Below are 19,441 nucleotides of genomic sequence, written 5' to 3'. Positions count from 1 at the left end.
ACGCGGGGGACAATTTTGGGTAAAGTTTGGTGAGTTTTTGAATACATTTAGGCCCCCCCATATGTGTTTCCACGTGGAGAAGAAAAACAGTCGAAATAATAATAATAAGCCGCTTAGCTGTGTTTTGGCTCCCGAGGGGGCTTTTTAGGACACGTTTTGGCTCCCGAGGGGGCTTTTTAGGACACGTTCTGGCTCCTGAGGGGCCATTGAGGGCAGTTTAACACACGTTTTGGCTCGCGAGGGGGCACTTTAACACGCGTTTTGGCTCCTGAGGGGGCACTCGAGGCCACTTTAACGCGCGTTTTGGCTCCCAAGAGGACACTTTAACACGCGTTTTAGCTCCTGAGGGGGCACTCGAGGCCACTTTAACGCGCGTTTCACCCCAGGGTTTGTATTCTGACCTGGGCACTTCCAGCAGAAACTGATCTGCTGACCTCAGAGCTCTACCAGGACTGTTAAAAGCTCAGATAAATACGTTGGGGCGAGGTCGTTAAGAGCTTTAAAAACAAACATCAAAAGTTTAAAATCAGTTCTATAAAGGACAGGAAGCCAATGGAGGGAGTTAAGAACAGGAGTGATGTGCACACGTCTGTTGGTGTTGGTTAAAGTAACTCCTGGAACCAGCAGCTGGACCTCACAGGGTGTCATGTGTGCAGGTGAACACAACCTTTAACTTGTGAGGGAATAGATCTTAGCGTTTTCTTATTCGTCATTATAATGTGGATTCATTCTATATCACCACAGAGGGATCTCTCACTTTTTCCTCATGTGACAAACTGTGATGGAGATGAAATAATTAATGAGAACTGAGACTTGTGGATGCTTTAAGCTCTAAGACTTTCTGAATTAAAGTGAGCAAATCTCAGCCCATCTGTATAAGCTATGGGAGAGATAATATCAGAGGATCGCTTCATCTTTTTGCTTCCACCATCTTTACCTATAATTTAACACTAAATCACAGCAACTTTTGATTGATTGCAAGGCTTTTTGCTACAGAAACGGATCTTCAGATCGAGCCTGAGAAAGAATAAACAGAGAAAGCAGAACTTTGTTGAAGCTGGTGACGTTTCCTGAAGTCACCCAGAATCCTTTGCTGCTGTTTTGGGACCTCAGACAGACGCTCATTGTCTGCAGGGTCCGGCTCTGCTAAACCGGCCTCTTCCTGTCAGGAAGCTGCTGAGGAGTCAGGCCGAGGTATGGAAGCAGCATCAATGAATGCTAAAAAAGCTCTTTCCCCATTACGCCTTGTAGTCCAGCAGGCTCTTTTTAAAGTTCCTCTTTGGTGCTGCTGACCTCTGGACTTCTGCTAAACTTTAAATTTCAGCCAAAGACCTGAAACGAGTGAAGCTGAGCCAGAGAGACCTGGCAGATAGACAAAGCTAGGACAGGCAAGGACATTCAATTAATGCCAAAACAACCCCCAAACCAACTGATATACCGGGTAAACACAGCTAATTCCAGAAGAAGACAAAATAAATCTGAATTGTTTGTGTTTTGCTGTGAAAAGTCCTGAAAAACAAGCACAGAAAAATGTGATTTTATCAGAACGAGAGCATCGTTTCCTCTCTTCAGAGTTCTCTGACTGACACTGAGAGCCTTGTCCATTGTCTAATAGAAGATAATGAAGGTGCAAAGATTATTTTTTTATCAGAAAATATGAGCCCATTTTCCTCAGACTGTGTTATCACTCCAGTTTTTAACGTGAAGCTGGATTCCAACCGGCTGGATTAACTCCATAAAGCAGTGTTCTGTAGTCCCAACCACAATCTGTTCCTAAAGCTCACAAAGTAGTTGTGATACCAAAACCTAACCAGAAGAGTGTGTTGCCTAAACTTCACTACACAAAAAAACAAACTAAAAGTAAAGAGCCGATGAAAGTGAAGAAACTGTCCTCCAACGGTGAGCACAAACTTATGTTTACTGACCTTGTGGCTTTCCCTGACAGCTGCCCTGATAATGCCTCAGGGGCATCTCAGAAAGGCCACGTTTTTGACCACTTTGATCTTCAAACTGGTGGCAAAATGTCAGAACTCCTCCCAGTTTTTGGTCATAAACAGTGAAGACGAGGACAAACTACTCAACTCAGAAACATGAGCGAATAAAGTAGGGCTGGGCGAGTTAACTCGTTATTATCGCGTTATCTCGTTAATTATTTAACTCTGATAAATATTTTATCGCGCATTAAGGCAGGTTTTATTATTTATTTTATCATTGTAAAAGTCTGTTGCTGTCTGTAACATCACCGCTACAGGTGCTCCTCGTTCTCTGGCTGTGTTCGAAACCGCATACTACTCCTACTACTCATACTGACTTTTTCCCCGGATGCATACTAGATTCTCCGAAATGTTGGGTATGCATCATGAGGTTACTACTCATACTCAAACTACCCAAGATGCAACGTAACGTGACGTCGCCGATCGTCATTTCCTGTCAAAACGGCAGTTTCAAGCTAGCTACAACGAGGGTAGGTTCACTTCCTGTTTTCAAAACAAAAGCACCAATTGTATGGTAATGGCTTTCCCTATGATAAAAGGCAATGGGTATTTTATTTTGTGAAAATAACAGGAAGTGCGTTGCTCACTGCGGCTAGCTTTAGTAGCGCCGAATTCGTGGGAACAAAATTGTAAACAGCCGGTATTTTGTCAGGTTTTCAACACGTTGGGGATCTAAACGACTACTTTCTCACCTGAAAATGTTTCAAATGTTGCTAAAGTTTACAGAGTTTAGAGCTTAAGGGAAATCAGCTTCAGGCCGGCTGATTTCGGCTCGGGCAGGAGCGAAATGCATTGTGGGTAAACGCTCTGCATACTGTCTGCATACTGCATCAGTATGCAGTATGTAGTAAAAAAAAAAAAAAATACAAAAATAAAAATTTAATCGTTGCCCAGCCCTAGAATAAAGTGCGTTTCAGCCTGAATCGAACACCGACAGAGTGTCATGAGCAGGTTTGGCTGTACTATAACCAGCAGTGGCTCTGGAAAAACTTGCACATTTGATATAAATTGTTCTCATTGCTGCACACTGAAACTTTCAAAGGACAGAAGTGTATTAAAAGAGCTAATGTTGGAGTTCATCTGACGTGAAACTTGCAGCCTGTTCTTTCATATCACCGTTAATCTCATTCCAGCACTGCCTGGACAGGCCTCGATGCCTTTTAATGAGCATCAGCTCTGATGTGACATGACGCCGTGCTTACTTAGCATTTATTTCTAGCAAAGCCCTGACAGGACAGTCTTTGACCTTTCCTGCTAGACATACACATTACATATACAAACACTGTACAAACACCTCCTGGGTCGGTTAAATCTGCAGTGCAGTGGACACACGGACACATACACGCAGATGCTTGCATATAAGAGTCTATAACACACACCACAGAGGAGCTGGAAAATGACAGATAACAGCCTCTATTCTTTGTTGCTCTTGTGTTAAGAGGGGGGGGGGGGGGCTGTACGTTCCTCAGTGTCTGACACAAACACCAAATATTCTGTCCTCACAGCATCACTCAACGTTAACGCTGTAAAACGTGCGTTTTTACCCACATGCAGTTTGCTAAACATGACTGTTGGAGCTATTTATTCCTCATCTTTCTTTACTTTGAATTTTGTTCAAATTTATTCTTGGGTTACTTTATATTTTGAGGGGTTATTTAATAGGGGTGGGCCAAAAAAATCGATTCATGTGCATATCGCGATTTTTAATGGGATGATTTTAAAAATCGATTTTTCTCCCCTGAATCGATTATATTACGTCATATCCGTGTCCAGAAAAACTTTATCAATTCATTACATTAAGTTATGTTAAAACTAGCCCACATTTGTGCTGTGTGGGCATTTCAATTCATTTTGTAAATGTAAACTTTAAAAAAATGCTGTACATGTTAAGTAGCTCTTTTTGTCTCAGTTGAAATAAATGTCAGCTGCTGGACAGACTGACACAGACAGATGTGCATTGTTTATGGGAACGACATTCATTCTAGAAGTGTATGATTCAACTTGTTTGTTTTTTAAGGAGGAAGAAAATTGCAATTACTGATTATATCGAATCGCAATACTTGTAGAATCGCAATTATCAAGAATCGTGACACAAATCGAATCATGACCAGAGCATATCGTCCCACCCCTATTATTTACAGAATTTATTTGTAGGTTAATAATTGTTTGTTTTTTGTTTCTTTGTTTTAAGTTAGGCAGAAGAACTGTACCTATAAATTTAGGGACTGGTATAGGACCAGGATGGACTGGGGTGGGGCCTATGTTTTTTTTTACCAGAGCAGGAGATGCAGCAGAGGACAAAGAAAGGTTGGATCTGTATTATTTGCTTGCCAGCTGGAAAAATAAATCGACAAAACGCAATCTTCGGGTATTGGACATTGGACTTCTTTTTTGCCTGCATACAAAACCCAACCCCAGTTCAGTAGTGGCTTGTTTCAACTTATAGGATGTTTTATTTGACAAACAATCGCCTCTACAATGACTAATCAGTGACTAAAAACTTAAAAAAAGTATAATTTAGGTATAACAATAGAAGTTCTACTGAATATATGGCCGGGGGACACAAACTTGAGCTTAACTTTGTTGTTCATCAGTAATACTTACACAGCAAGATGCTGATATAAGTCAATAACATCCATCCATTTTCCATTTTCTATACCCGTTTATTCCAGTTTAGGAATAGTACGTCCATAACATGCACGAATAAATCAAGACTAAAAATGAACTGGAACTAGTTACCTATATAGTTACCTATATATATATATATATATATATATATATATATATATATATATATATATATATATATATATATATATATATATATATATATATATATATATATATATATATATATATTCTTGTTTTTCTTATTCATTTATTTATTTTTATTGATTACAGGAGAGTAGGTTCTTTCTTTTTCTTTTTGTATCGTTGTTGCTCTCACCTGTAAATGACTCGTACTCTGTACGGTTGTTTTTCTCACTTGTAAAGTACTCATATTAACGCAGAATGCTCGTTAGGGCACATAGAGCGAAGAAGAGGATCGGATTAGCGGAAACATGACGTAAAGGTGCAAAACAGTGACTGAAATTGACAAAGATCTAGTCAGTGGAAGAAAAAAAAAAGAGAGAGAAAGGACTTTTAAAGAACTTTAAGCAAGTATAACTGCATATAATATACACCCCCTCTGTGTTTGTTGAGTTTGTGTTTATATGGATGTATATGTCAAATAAAAAAATCAGAATTGACCACTGTATGAAGGTTTTTGTCCGGATCCTAACCCCACGCCCCATTGGCTCTCACCCTTTGGTCTACAAGGACACGGTGCTCCTTCTCCTTTTGGGGATCAACAAATAGTGGAAATCTAGGTCCTCAATCAGGGTGTTAGGTTCAATCTGATGGGCAGATCACCACCATTTCAAAAGGAAAAGGGCAGCTTATCCCTGCAGAACGGATCGGGAAGCGCGGATTAGTCTAAATAGCACATTAAGTTCCTAACAGGTAAGATATATCAGCCCTGTGGTTAGTGTGTGGAAGTCAAAGCAAACAGCTTTATTTGTTGCTTTTATTGTGCGGGTTCACTTACAGTTCTGTGTCCCAGTTGGTTTAATTTCCCCTTTAAACCATTTCACGTTGTAATGCGTTTATGGAACAAATGAATACATACGTGGGTCTGTTTCTGCGGGCACAGACGGGCTCTCTTTGTCTTGGGGCTTCGCTTCCTTTGCAACCTTCTGCTTCTTGCTGAGGACTTTGGCTTTCTGCGGGACGGTTTGGGCCTTTTTTGCTACTTTTATGCTCCTCGTTGACCTCTTTGCTAGAAAAAGTCAAAAACATTTCATGCAGAGCAGACCATGATTAACTAACAGAACATTAACTCACTTTGACATTCACTGTGCAGCTTTACCACAGCCTGTGTGGTGTTCATTTACAGCTTTATCGTTTCATTTTGGTGGTCACTGTAAATCAGGTTTACCTGGTCTAATGTTCTAAAAACAAAAAAAAAGCGTTATTTTAGGGCTGGGCGAGTTAACTCGTTAGTTATTTAACACCGATAAATAACGCAGTTTTTAAATTTTTTATCATTCTTGGGGGGGCTTTTGTGCCTTTAATGGATAGGAAAGTTCAGAGAGACAGGAAGCAGGGGGCAGAGAGAGGGGGAACAACACGCAGCACAGGGCCGCCCGATGCGGGACTCGAACTGGGGCCAGCTGCAGCGAGGACTATAGCCTCTGTACATGGGGCGCCTGCTCAACCCACTACGCCACAGACCACCCCTGTTTTATTATTTATTTTATTATTGTAAAAGTCTGTTGCTCACAGGCTTTTATTTTGTAAAAGTCTGCTGCTGTCTGCTGCGGAACCGGAAAAGAAAGTAATCGGAGGATCCACCAAACATGGAGAAGGGTACGGAACTTTTGGATTCATTTTTGGATTTTGCGTACAAATGCGATTAATTGTGATTAATCAGGGAAATCATGTGATTAATTAGATTAAATATTCTAATTGTTGCCCAGCCCTACTTTATTTTTCTCATACAATTGGATATTTTAGAAGCTGAAACTTTCATTAATGTCAGCGTGCACCATCACATGTAACTATCACATGCTATGTCTTCTGGCCCAAACTCAAGCTATAAATACAGGATGCAAACTCCTTCAGTATAAACGGTTGCTTCGGGCTCACACCGGTTAAATTGCATCACTTTAATCCCAATATCCCCGACTACATCAAATGTGTGGAAGAAGTTGGTACCCTGCTCCATTGGAGCTGTCAAAAACTGCAGATGTTCAGGGAAGAGGTTCTCGACTTCCTTTCCAAGCTGACAGGAAGCGTTGCTGCAGCTGAGATACCGTACGTTTGTTGCACATGTACTCATTTCCCAGCGACTGTAAAGGAACTTAAATTCATTTCTGTGCGTTACAAGCTAAACGTGTAGCTGCCTTAAAATGGAAGCAGACTCAGGGACCTGCCTCTGGTCAAAGGATTACAGAGCCATCATCTAATTTGGCGCTGGGAAAGCTTCCTTCCTCTCCTTCATGAATAAACTAAATGTGCAAATGCCCAGAACTGGACTTCAAAATGACTTATTAATAGTTCAACGGCTGGAGAATAAAATCACTGGATTATGGATTTATGATGCACTGGATACATGTGTCTGTATGCATTCTGAAATGTACGTATGCACATTCTGATATTATTTTCAATATTTTATTTACTGCAGATCTTATTGAGGGTGGGTTTAAAAGTGGGGTTGGAAGGGTTTCTGTTTCTGTTTCTGACTTATTGTTATGTTTATGAATGTAAGTTCATTAAAATGTGTGTTTGGTGTATTTTTCCTGAGCTGAGCCATCACATCTGGTTTTAATCTCTACAAAAACGCACGGTGTAGAACGGGCGTCTTCCTCCCCCGACCCTCGGACCCTCGGACCCTCGGACCCTCGGACCACAGATACAGAAAGACCGGCTATTTTTTCACCATCAAGCCGAAGACCGTCACATATCTCTTCCCTGAACCTCATCCGTGCTGAGTTTGTAGAGTTTCTAGCATCCAAAACTCAGAGATTTAGAGTTTTGGCTCCTTTGTTCTGTGGAGTGGTTTGTTTGTTTTATATTTTTCTTTTTGCCCACTTCTTTGATTGCTTTTAACTGTGTTTTAATTTTTATTCTCTTTAAATTGCTTTTTTTTAATGCTGCTTTATGGCAAGGCAAGGCAATGCAATTTTATTTATAGAGCACAATTCGTACACAAGGCAATTCAAAGTGCTTTACAGCTACATAAAATCACAAAAAGGCAATAAAATCATTAAAAAAAACAAAAATAAAACATAAAAAATAATTAATTCATGCTGTTCTTTTAAATGCCTTGTCTTTATGTAAAGCACATTGAGTTGCCTTTCATATGAAATGCGCTTGTATTTGTTTTTAAATTCATTTAAATGATTTTATTTGTTTCTCTTTATATTCTTTTATGTATTTTAATGCTTCTTCCACTCCCTGCTGCAATGCTTTTATTTTATGTGAAGCACTTTGAATTGTTTGTACATGAAATGTGCTACAAATAAATTTGATTTGATTTGATTTGATATAAATATAGATAAATAAATATAAATAAAGATGCCTCGCCTTAATTCTCAGAGTTTATATTTTACACTAAGTGGTAACTTTTACCACTTAGTGTAATAATAGTTTTAATTGTAGTTTTAAAATGTTGTTATAATTTATAGGAACAGCCAGAACTCAACCAATGAGCAATGTGGAAAGTTGCAATAAGTGCATTTGAGTATATTAGTTAAAGTTTATCAATGAACATTAACATGAATCTATATTTTTAGCTTATCCTGTAGAAGTGATACTTCTAAGTCATTCTGGAGCTCAATCAAAGCAGCATAATTAGGGCATAAAATGATGAATATGTTCAGCATCCACTCACCTAATTCCAGAGGACCGTCCTCTTCTTTTTCTTCTGTTTTTGATGCCGCTCCGTCTGTTGTCCGACCGTCAGCCAGAAGTCCAGTGGCGGCTCCAGTTGTTGACTTATTGCAACTGGTTGTGAATCCTGTGGTGGGAACCTCTGTGGCTTTGGTTTTCCTTGCAGAAAAAAAGCTCTCACTCGTGGTAAAAGCTGCATCTGCATCAGTAAGTCTGCTGGAAACAAGAGCCAAGAGGCTGCAACCTGAAAATAAAAGCACAGCAATGTGGAGAAATGCTGCCATGGTGACTCTTCTCCAGCAGGAATCCCTCAAACACTAAACACTCATTCAACCCTGCTGCCCTGCAGCTCTGTTAAGTTCCCTGCAGTGCAAACCGCTTCCCTTCACATACGGGTGGAAGAAAATAAAGCTGCACAAATAAATTAGACTGCATGAAGTAAAACTGAAGCTGTTTGGACAACTTAAATAGGAAATGTCATTTAACTGTTTAATGGGCTGATGTCATCGGGTTTAAACACGCCTTGTAAATAAAAATAATAATAAATAAATAGTGCTGGGAGAGTTAACTTGTTAATTATTTAACGTTGATAAATGTTTTTTATCGCGCATTAACGCAGGTTTTATTATTTATTTTATTATTGTAAAAGGCTGTTGCTCACAGGCTTTTATTTTGTAAAAGTCTGCTGCTGTCTGCTGTCGAACAGGAAAAGAAAGTAATCGGCGGATCCACCAAACATGGAGAAGGGTACGGAACTTTTACTCGGCCATTTTCATGTTAAAGTTCTTCCAGACGGCGGAGTGGACAGAACCAAAGTCATCTGTAAACACTGCCAAGTTGAATTGTCTTCTCAGCGTAGTAGTTCCAGTCTAAAATATCACTTAAAGGCAAAACACACAACTGATAGCAGCAAGTCATTCAAGGAAACAGACAGTGGAGCGAGGCTTCTACATAAAAACTACAGAAAGATGCTGATGTTAAAAGTGTGTTTGCACAACAAATGTTATGGCACTTTCATTCATATGGCAGCACATTTAAAATAAAGCTAAATGCTAAAAGCTATACACTACTTTTGGATTCATTTTTGGATTCTGCGTACAAATGCGATTAATCGTGATTAATCAGGGAAATCATGTGATTAATTAGATTAAACATTTTAATCGTTGCCCAGCCCTAAAAATAAATAAGGTAACGCATAACATACACAAAAACAAGCCAGCGATTACACACCGCCTTCAGTTAAAATGTAACAGCTTAGTTTACCCATTGTTGTCCTTCTTTCCTATGAGCACATGGTGATGAATCAGAAAAACCTTAAATTATAACGATCATTGAAACAAATGTTTCAAAATCAACAATTTGTTCAATTTTCAGCGGCAGGAATATATATATATATATATGTATGTATATGTATATATATATATATATATATATGAATATGAGTTCGGCTTTTATTTTGAAGGCTGTGCGAACATCCTGTTGCTGCTCCTCTCTGCTGAGCTTCAGCACAGAGTATTCAGTTTATTTAGCGATTAAATTCCAACAGCCCTCCTTTTCATCAGAGTTTGCAGATGTCTCTCCAGCACAGAGAAGCAGGCGATGGATGGAACATTTAGAAAGATTCAAAAGATTCCTTTTTAAAACCCGAAAGCCTGGTTTAAAGGTGGTGGAGAGACACAAACTGTATACTCACCTCAAATTATCTGCGGAAGTGTTTTACGTATGAACAGAGGCCACATTTCACAGGTCTGGTTAAATAGCTTTAATGGCACAGACACGTTACAAGAGCCATTTGTATATCCAGTCAGTTACGGATCATTTGAGAAGTGTGACGCCAAATCAGCCAAATTACTACAAAAACAAAGAAAAGAGAAGTCCCAGCACATTGGGTGTTATCTGGTGAAAGCTGGCGGACAGTCTGACACCCGCGAAGTTAAAGGCCATCTTCAGATCTCTGCTGACTTTGAACCGGATAGCTTAAGGCATCCCGACCTTTTCAAAAGGGAAAACCTTTCAGTCCGGCTGGTCATGAAAGGAGACGACACATGAGCTCAGACTATTCAACCAGGAGAAGAAAGAAAAAGATAGAAAAGATATTTACAAAAAAAGTGGAATTTTAAAAAACAAGAATCGGTTGTAGATTCATCCTCTGTGGCAGCGCGCCTCCTTCCCCGAAAGACTCCGACAGAAAAGCTCCAGAACGTCTTTAAAACCCAGGTTTCAGATGCACAGACTGGAAATGGCAAACATCTGGATATCTCTGAGTGGAAGAACCTTTTCCTAAATGTTCCTGCACATAATGACCAAAACAAACGTACAACAAGCGTCACACTAAAGCAAATGCTGCTTTATATACGACGCACATCAAACTGAAAACTAACTCTGAAACTGAAAAACATGAATCCAAATGTTGACTTGACCAGGGTTGCCGCTGAAAACCTGCACAGTCTGCATGTTTGCTGATGACACGCGGCTATTCTCTAACCGATGGCGCTCCTCTAACATCTACACTTTTGGAAAAGATTCTCTCCGGGGCCGTGAAATGAGAAAAATAAAAAAAACAAATGGGGGAGTAATGTCCAGAAAGAGGGCAGCAGCTGCTGAGTGAGAAGGTCCGTTAAGGTTTCCAGAGCTTCAGCAGGCCGTCCTCGCTGTAGGTGGAGATGAGGTTCTGGTGGGGGTGGTGGGCGATGCCGATCACATCCTTCTCGTGGACCTGGAAGAGAAACGAGCAGAAGATAAAGGCAAAGCAGGTTTATCTGTGCAGCACAATCCAACAACAAAGTGCTTTACAGAGACATTAAAACAGTAGAAATAAAAAGCACGATTTAAATTTTAAACAAAAAAGAAAGAAATAAGAACAATAGATAAAAATCAGGAGTTAAAATGTTATTAAGTTTTGAAACTCAAGCTTCAGATTTGGATCTTTATTCAAATGCAGCTGTAATAGTTGTGTCTTCAGCCTGGACTTAAACACACTCAGGCTGTGTTCGAAACCGCATACTACTCCTACTACTCATACTGACTTTTTTCCCGGATGCATACTAGATTCTCCTAAATGTTGGGTATGCATCATGAGGTTACTACTCATACTCAAACTACCCAAGATGCAACGTAACGCGACGTCGCCGATCGTCATTTCCTGTCAAAACGGCAGTTTCAAGCTAGCTACAACGAGGGTAGGTTCACTTCCTGTTTTCAAAACAAAAGCACCAATTGTATGGTAATGGCTTTCCCTATGATAAAAGGCAACGGGTATTTTATTTTGTGAAAATAACCGGAAGTGCGTTAGCTCACTGCGGCTAGCTTTAGTAGCGCCGAATTCGTGGGAACAAAATTGTAAACAGCCGGTATTTTGTCAGGTTTTCAACACGTTGGGGATCTAAACGACTACTTTCTCACCTGAAAATGTTTCAAATGTTGCTAAAGTTTACAGAGTTTAGAGCTTAAGAGAAATCAGCTTCAGGCCGGCTGATTTCGGCTCGGGCAGGAGCAAAGTGCATTGTGGGTAAACGCTCTGCATACTTTTTGATCGATGAGTATGTAGTATGTAGTAAGCAGTATGTAGTATGTAGTATGCAGTATGCAGTATGTAGTATGCAGTATGCAGTATGCAGTATGTAGTATGCAGAATGGAAGTATTTAGTATGCAGTATTTAGTATGCAGTATTTAGTATGCAGTTTCGAACACAGCCTGAGTGTTTCAGCTGATCTGAGGCTTTCTGGGAGTTTGTTCCAGACATGTGGAGCATAGAAGCTGAATGCAGCTTCTCCATGTCTGGTTCTGACTCTGGGAACTGATAGAAGACCGGATCCAGATGAGCTGAGGGGTCTGGAAGGTTCATACTGGGTCAGGAGGTCACTGATGCATTCTGGTCCTGGACCATTCAGAGCTTTATAGAGCAGCATCAGAACTGGATGGAATATGCAACAATATTTTGGGTGCAGTCGGGTACCGTCAGTGTTCTCTCCAGTTTGCCCGTCACCGTGCTGAAGCAGTAGAGCACAAAGTCCTCGCCGACGCAGTAGATCCACTCGCCACGCGGCGACAGCGTGCAGCACACAAAGTCTCCGCCTTCCCTCTTACCGGAGCTGAAACTCCTCACAATCTGGCAGCAAGCAGAGCCGAACACACAGAAAGGTTAGAGACCGGCAGACTCAGCCCGGACTACGGAGCACAGAAGGACTCGGACTGACCTGCCCCTGCATGTTCATGATCACCACCGTGTTGGAGCGGTTGCACACCACAAAGTGCTCGGGGTTCTTGGGCAGCAGGATGACGTTGTTGACCGTGATGTCGGTGCCGGCCGACGTGCCCAGAGGTTTGAAGGTGCTGGTGCACTCCGTGGTCTTCACGTTCCACACCTGAGGCAGCGAGAGGAGGCGTCAGAGAGGCAGCGTTAGATCCAAAGAACCAGGAGGAGTTCCCCCTCTTACCTTAACGGTCCCGTCAGAGGAGGCGGTGACCACGTGATGCCCGTCCGGAGTGAAAGTGGCTTCGTTGACAAACGAGCTGTGACCGCGGAACTCCTTCAGAGATTTACCCGACTTCAGCCCGTGGATTCTAGAGCGAAACAAATAGTAATAGAGTGTTGTTAACAAACCGCCTCATCAACGCGGGTTCTGATGCATTTGAAATGTTAAAGGAAAGTCGTTCACCTGATGGTCTGATCGAAGGAGGCGCTGAGCAGCTGGCTGCTGTCCTTACAGAAACTGACACACGTTACTCCTTTGCTGTGAGCCCGCTCGAACCTCCTCAGACACTGACCGCTCTGGATCTTCCAAACCTAAAAACACACACACCATGGGGAGTTTAATGATGAGATTCCCAACAACACTCCAAACGTTAAAGTCTCTCTTTTAGAGTTCAGATCTGTACAAATGACAGGTACACTCATTATTATTTTTTGGGGCTTTTTATGCCTTTATTAGATAGGACAGTGTAGAGAGACAGGAAGCAGGGGGCAGAGAGAGGGGGAACAACATGCAGCAAAGGGCCGTCCAATGTGGGATTCGAACCTGGGACTATAGCCTCTTGTCCATGGGGCGCCTGCTCACTACGCCACGGACCACCACGACACTTTTTTTTTAGGGCTGGGCGAGTTAACGCGTTAATTATTTAACGCCAAAAAGTTTTTTTTTATTGCACATTAATGCAGGTTTGATTATTTATTTTATTATTGTTTATTATTGTAAAAGTCTGTTGCTCACAGGTTTTTATTTTGTAAAAGTCTGCTGCTGTGGAACCGGAAAAGAAAGTAATCGGCGGATCCACCAAACATGGAGAAGGGTACGGAACTTTTACTCGGCCATTTATTCGGCTATTTTATTCGGCACATTTAAAATAAAGCTAAATGCTAAAAGCTATACGCTACTTTTGGATTCATTTTTTGGGGGATTCTGCGTACAAATGCGATTAATCAGGGAAATCATGTGATTAATTAGATTAAACATTTTAATCGTTGCCCAGCCCTACTTTTTTTTTTTTGGGGGGGGGGGGGGTTATCTGCATTCATATAGTTTCTGAAAAAGCTGCACATGCTGTAAAAAGGTTTTACAGCAAAAGAATGACGGCTCACCTTTATCTTTCCATCCTGGGCCCCCGTCGCCAGCATCTCTGTATCCCGACTGAAGCACATACACAACACTGCATCATCCATCATCATGAAGTTATCCTGAGCCTGATATTTCAGATCCTGCAGAAACAGAACACATACGATTGGTTAAAGTTAAAAAAAAAAAAAGTGTCAATTTGATGTTAAATCAATAAATACTAGGGCTGTCAAAATGAACACGTTAACGCGAGATGATCAATTTCAGGAATTAACCGCAATAAAAAAAAATAAATTCAAAAACGCGTTGAAAAAACGCAAAAAAGAGCAATGAATAAGTTGCCAAAAGTGTTCAGAATTAAATGGAATCAAATTATCTTTTGAATTTCATAAATTTTTTTAATGAATGACAAATCTTTTTTCAATTTCAATAAATTTTTTATTAAAAAAATAAATGTTATGTCCACTTCTTGTCATTAATCTTTCTGTTCTAACAACAATACACGGAAAATGTGAGTTTTTCAGTCATATGTCGGAATGGGATTACTCAAAATTAATTCACAGCAACCCTGTGATTAATCAGATTTAAATTTTTAATGGTTTGACAGCCCTGATAAATACATAGATTAATCTTTTGCTACCTTTCTGATTTTGCCGGTGGTGAAGTTCCAGACTTCGATGAAGCCGTCCACGGAGCCGGTGACCAGATACTGACCATCAGGGGAGAATCTGGAGCACTCCACGTGAGACTTCTGACCAAACTGTACGGAGACAGAAGAGTTCAAACAGTAAAGTTGGTTAAAGGAACAGTGTGGAGAGTCGATACTTTCTACAATAAACATTCTGACCACGCCGGTACCTTGATGTGCCTGCTGAGCTGCGTGGGGAAGCGCTCCTCCTCCACGTCTTTAACGGCAGCTTTACCCCTGAACAAGTCGATGGTCATTCCAGGAGGCAGGAGCCCCTGATGCTGCTGCCACTTCAGAGCCTGAAAAAAGGGAAAAGGAGCCCCGAGATCAGACTGTCAGGATGCGCAGGATATGTCAGGAGTAAGATTCAAACGAGCCCCTTTACTGAGAAGCTGCAGCTGCAGGCCTCAGGTAACTCACCTGCCCCAGCAGAGCCATGAGACGAGAGGGAGGGACCACGCTGACCTCTCCCGCCAGGGCCTGAGCGATGGCCGCCCGGCGCTTCTCCTTACTGCTGCCATCTGGGTACGCCTGCACAGAATTTCAGCAACATGAGATACAGCAGAACCATTCTGTTACAATCCCACAGGTTACATTCTGGGAAAGATAAAGATAAGAAGGTATGTATTCAGGGCTTATTTCAGTCTGCCTTTACTAATTTTACTAATACTTTGTACATACACTATCCGTCAAAAGTTTTAGAACACCTCAATTTCTCTAGTTTTTTATTGAAAATTATTACTTTAATGTCTCATTGCACTCTGAAATTAAATGAAAGCATAGTACAAACAAGCAATTGGAGTTTAAAAAAAAGAAAAGAAATCATGGAATCAATTTATGGACCAAAATGTATTTTGCCACCTTTGGCTGATATAACAGCTAACTCTTTCTACAATAGAAATCAAACATTCTTCAGAAGGTTCTTGCCAACTCTGTGGCAGAAGTTCCCATAAATGTGAGGCACCTGTAGGTTGCTTTGCTTTCACTCTTCTGCCCAGTTCATCCCAAATCAGCACGATGGGGTTTAAGTCTTGAGACTCTGCTGGCCACCCCATGTTTTCAAGTTTAGCATCTTGTTCTATTTTCCTGAGGTAGTTCTGGCATAGCTTGGACTTATGTTTTGGGTCATTATCTTGCTTTAGGATGGACCAATACCAGAGGGTGTTGCATGGTGCTTCAGAATGCTGTGGTAGCCGTTTTGGTTCAGGGTGCCTCTCACTCTGTACCCTCTGTAAGTTACCAACCCTGGATCCATCAAAACAGCCCCAGACCATCAGACTTTCTCCTCCATGTTTGACAGTTGATGTCAAAAGTTGATGTTTTAACCCATTTCGTGTTCCCTGAAAATAATTAATTCTGAAACTTACATTTTTTTTCAAACTATTCATTGGATTTGAACGACTTGCATTGCAACAAATACCTGGGATAATTGGGGTGTTCTAAAACTTTTGACCGGTAGTGTATATTTTTTATTATTTTATATTTTATTATATTATTATTATATATTTTTTGTTTTATTGCACCAAACAGACCAGGTCAAATTCCTTGTGATGTGAAAATTACGTAGGAATAAGATCTTGATTCTGATGTATTGAAAATCCTGGGCCTCTGATTGGTTAGTTTCAGCTGCTTGGTAAAATGACCTGGAAGGATCTGATGTGCAACCATGATAAGATCCGGCCAAACTCTCTAACTGTTGAGAAAAGAGCTTCAATGCTTCAGCAGAGGAAACACTGAACCATCCTTTATGACAGAAAAGGAGATAATTCAGTCCCAGAATTCCTTGCAACTTTCAAAGCGATGCCCATACAGCTGCATTAACAATTTATGTACAAGAATATGAATGAAAAGAAGATATATTTCTATAAAAAATAAAGCAAAGGAAAAGAAAACGGGAGAAAAATGCTGCTGATTAACTAAGAACCTGTGTAACCTGTCCATCTGTGGTGATGGACAAACTGAAGTGTCTCAGTATTTTGGAAGCAAAACAAAAAGAGTTTCACTACTGACACCACGGAGGTGAATAATGATACCCGTGGTTTGGACTCACCTCTCTGGGATCGAAGTAGGAGCGAGCCAGCAGGTTCTCCAGGTGGATGTATCTCTCCGGCTGAGTCTGCTTCAGCATAATCATCGGGTCGGTCTGTCTGAGGAGCGACCGGGCGGCACCGAGCTCTCTCAGCTCAATAAGCTCCAAGACAACCTGGAGAGAAAACAGCGCGGACACTTTAATTTAAGAAAACACGACTTCAAATGGGATCTAATAGGCTCCTTTCATGAAGAGATCTGCTGTACCGCGTTATCTTTGAGTCAGAAACATTAAGCAGGCTTTAAACTCTATCCAACACCTACTTACTTCCAACCAGTTTGATAACTTTGTGGATTTACCTCTACATCCTTCTGATTGCCCAGCTGAAAAACGCTGGAAAGGGTTATAGTTCCCTCTAACTCCATTTGCTGTGCAGGACAGTGAGTGTTTCCCTATAAAAAACGATTAAAACTACATCCTATCTCCCGGCTGTGAATCGTTGTCCTCAAATAAAAGAATGTGATGATATTTCTTCTTAAAACTTCTTGTGGATGCTTGAGGAGTTTCAGGAGAATATCAAACTGCTCTGTGAGGTCAGATGGACAAAGTTAAAGCAGTTCAAACCTCACCTGTTCGTAAAGGTCTATCAAGGTCTTATCGGGCAGTTTGAGGGACTGGATGGCCTGCAGTACGGTATCCCAGTGGCCACTGTTGATGTCTGCCACAAAGCTATCTATACTGTCCACTGTGTTCAGAGACACGGTGGTCTCCTCCTGCAGTGTGGCGAGAGTCCGGTGCAGACTGTTTTCCTTCAGGTACTGCATAATCAGACGGATCACGCTGTGGAAAAAACACAAATTATACAGGTCATCTCCTCCATAACAAGCTAGTGGGATTAACTACTTCATTCCCAATCATAAAAAAAGTTAACATGCTTTAATTTGATGGGTTTTTTAAAAAAAAAATAAAAGAATAGTAAATATGCTGTGGTCATTTTAAACTGACACATCAAGAATAACCTCAACCCTCCAGAAATCAATACCCCATTATTTCAATAGCAGACATAATTAGGCTAAAACCCGTTTTATAAAGGGGACATCACTGTTAAAAACTTTAACAAATGGTTTCAGCTCATCTTAACAGCACAAATTATCTGTCAAAGCCATCTTAAAGCGCTTCAAAAAGAGAATAAACAAGCTTAAAACAGTCCAGTTCAATCTAAATATATTCTAATTCACTGAATCAGACCGTAAACACATGTACCACAGAGAGATGTGCGGGTACTCACACTGAACTGAGCTCATTTAGTTTGACAAACACTTCAAATCATTTCTTTCCTGACTTACTTACATCCCCGTTCAGACCAACGTCGGCTAATGCTAACTTATAAATTCCGATTATTGATATTAAACAAAATATATATACAGATAGGGAATGACTGGGTTGATATTTCAAGTGGCACTGCTCCTCTTCATCCTGAAATATTTTCTATTTCTACAGTTTTAAGAACACAATCCACGAGTGGAAACACAAGTTAGCTTCCTAGCTAAAGCGCTAACGTTTGAGTACCTCAGGTCAGGATGAGACAGGCCTCATTTACGTTATTATCTCTTAATGTGCAGTTACTGACCGTAAACGTATTAAATTAACAACTATGCATTGCCAGTAAGTTAAGGTAGTACTTACTCTGCGGATTCCACCTCTAGAGACATGATTGTTTATTTAAAAACAGCAGCCAAAGGACACTTCTGCAGCATAAGTCAGAAACACGCAACCGAGACAGGAAGTTGTGGGTGGAGCCAAACGCTTTCAAAATAAAAGAGTCCCAGTCTATTTGCTCTGGAACTTCTGACCCGGAAGTATCTGAGAAGCAGCCAAAATAAAAGACGTTTGAATTGCCTGCGCTAAGGAAAGAAGCACAAAAAACTTCAGTAATCACCCCTTCTTTAATAATTTCCAGAGGGTTACAATTTATTTATTTATTTTAATGCTTCTTCCACTCCCTGCTGCAATGCTTTTATTTTATGTAAAGCACTTTGAATTGCTTGTACATGAAATGTGCTATATAAATAAATTTGATTTGATTTGATTTGAACAGAAAGCATATAATGAGTAATAAAATGTGGAATAAAGAGCAAAGGTTGAACGTTTCAAGGGCTTTCTTTTTTGGAATGCTGAATGGTCTTAAAGTACTTTTGGTTTTTATTCACAAAACATAGAAAAGATGGTTTGGAATTGGAGAATTTAGAATTGTGAATATGATTAAATTTGAGTCGACAACCATTATTTCAAATGAGAATAAAAGGCTTATAATAAGACTTATTTCCTTGCAAGCAGCATGAACCCAAGATATTTGTCATGTTAACTTTACTTAATTTGTTAATACACATTCCACACAACACATTCCAAAGAAAAAGCTGGAATTGGGGTGATATAGGCCCGGTAAAGAGCTCTATTAATAATACTAATGATGATATGATAATAAATTTTTTTTAAAGATGGGCTGAACATCGCCAGCGTCTCAACAAATACACGAGAAAAACCACAGAAATGTTTAAAGACAATGTTCTTTACATAAAGATTAGAAAGGATTTGCATATTTCTACCGCTACAGTGCAGAATATCACTGAGCCATTTAAGGAACATTAAAGAGCTCAGCATCAACAACCATCATTCATAAAAAGTTTATAAAACTACGTGGACAACAGATTAGCTCTGTAGCTCCACGATACAGAGGTACAT

General features: G+C 40.4%; 1 protein-coding gene across 1 annotated transcript; it reads right to left on the bottom strand.

Annotated features, from left to right (window-relative positions):
* Positions 1-10,176: 10,176 nt before the first annotated feature.
* On the bottom strand, positions 10,177-18,492 carry smu1a (SMU1 DNA replication regulator and spliceosomal factor a). The gene is made up of 12 exons (XM_075482000.1): positions 18,386-18,492; positions 17,329-17,539; positions 16,721-16,873; positions 15,091-15,201; positions 14,841-14,969; positions 14,623-14,742; positions 14,009-14,125; positions 13,089-13,216; positions 12,867-12,993; positions 12,627-12,794; positions 12,386-12,538; positions 10,177-11,145 (listed from the first exon to the last, which is right to left on the bottom strand). The coding sequence occupies exons 1-12, from the start codon at positions 18,409-18,411 to the stop codon at positions 11,047-11,049; spliced, it is 1,542 nt and encodes a 513-aa protein (XP_075338115.1). The 5' UTR covers positions 18,412-18,492; the 3' UTR covers positions 10,177-11,046.
* Positions 18,493-19,441: the final 949 nt, after the last annotated feature.

This window comes from Odontesthes bonariensis, chromosome 13, assembly GCF_027942865.1.
Source record: "Odontesthes bonariensis isolate fOdoBon6 chromosome 13, fOdoBon6.hap1, whole genome shotgun sequence".
In the NCBI taxonomy this organism is placed as follows: Eukaryota; Metazoa; Chordata; class Actinopteri; order Atheriniformes; family Atherinopsidae; genus Odontesthes; species Odontesthes bonariensis.
The sequence above is the reverse complement of the archived record's forward strand: the minus strand, read 5'-3'. Positions and strand labels throughout refer to the sequence as shown.

Coding starts and splice junctions, on each gene's coding strand:
- smu1a (XM_075482000.1), bottom strand. CDS start 18,411: ATGTCTCTAGAGGTGGAATCCGCAGA. Junction 14,970..15,090: donor TCATGGCTCTGCTGGGGCAG/GTGAGTTACCTG, acceptor CCCTTTTTTCAG/GCTCTGAAGTGGCAGCAGCA. Junction 12,795..12,866: donor CCTCTGACGGGACCGTTAAG/GTAAGAGGGGGA, acceptor TCGCTGCCTCAG/GTGTGGAACGTGAAGACCAC.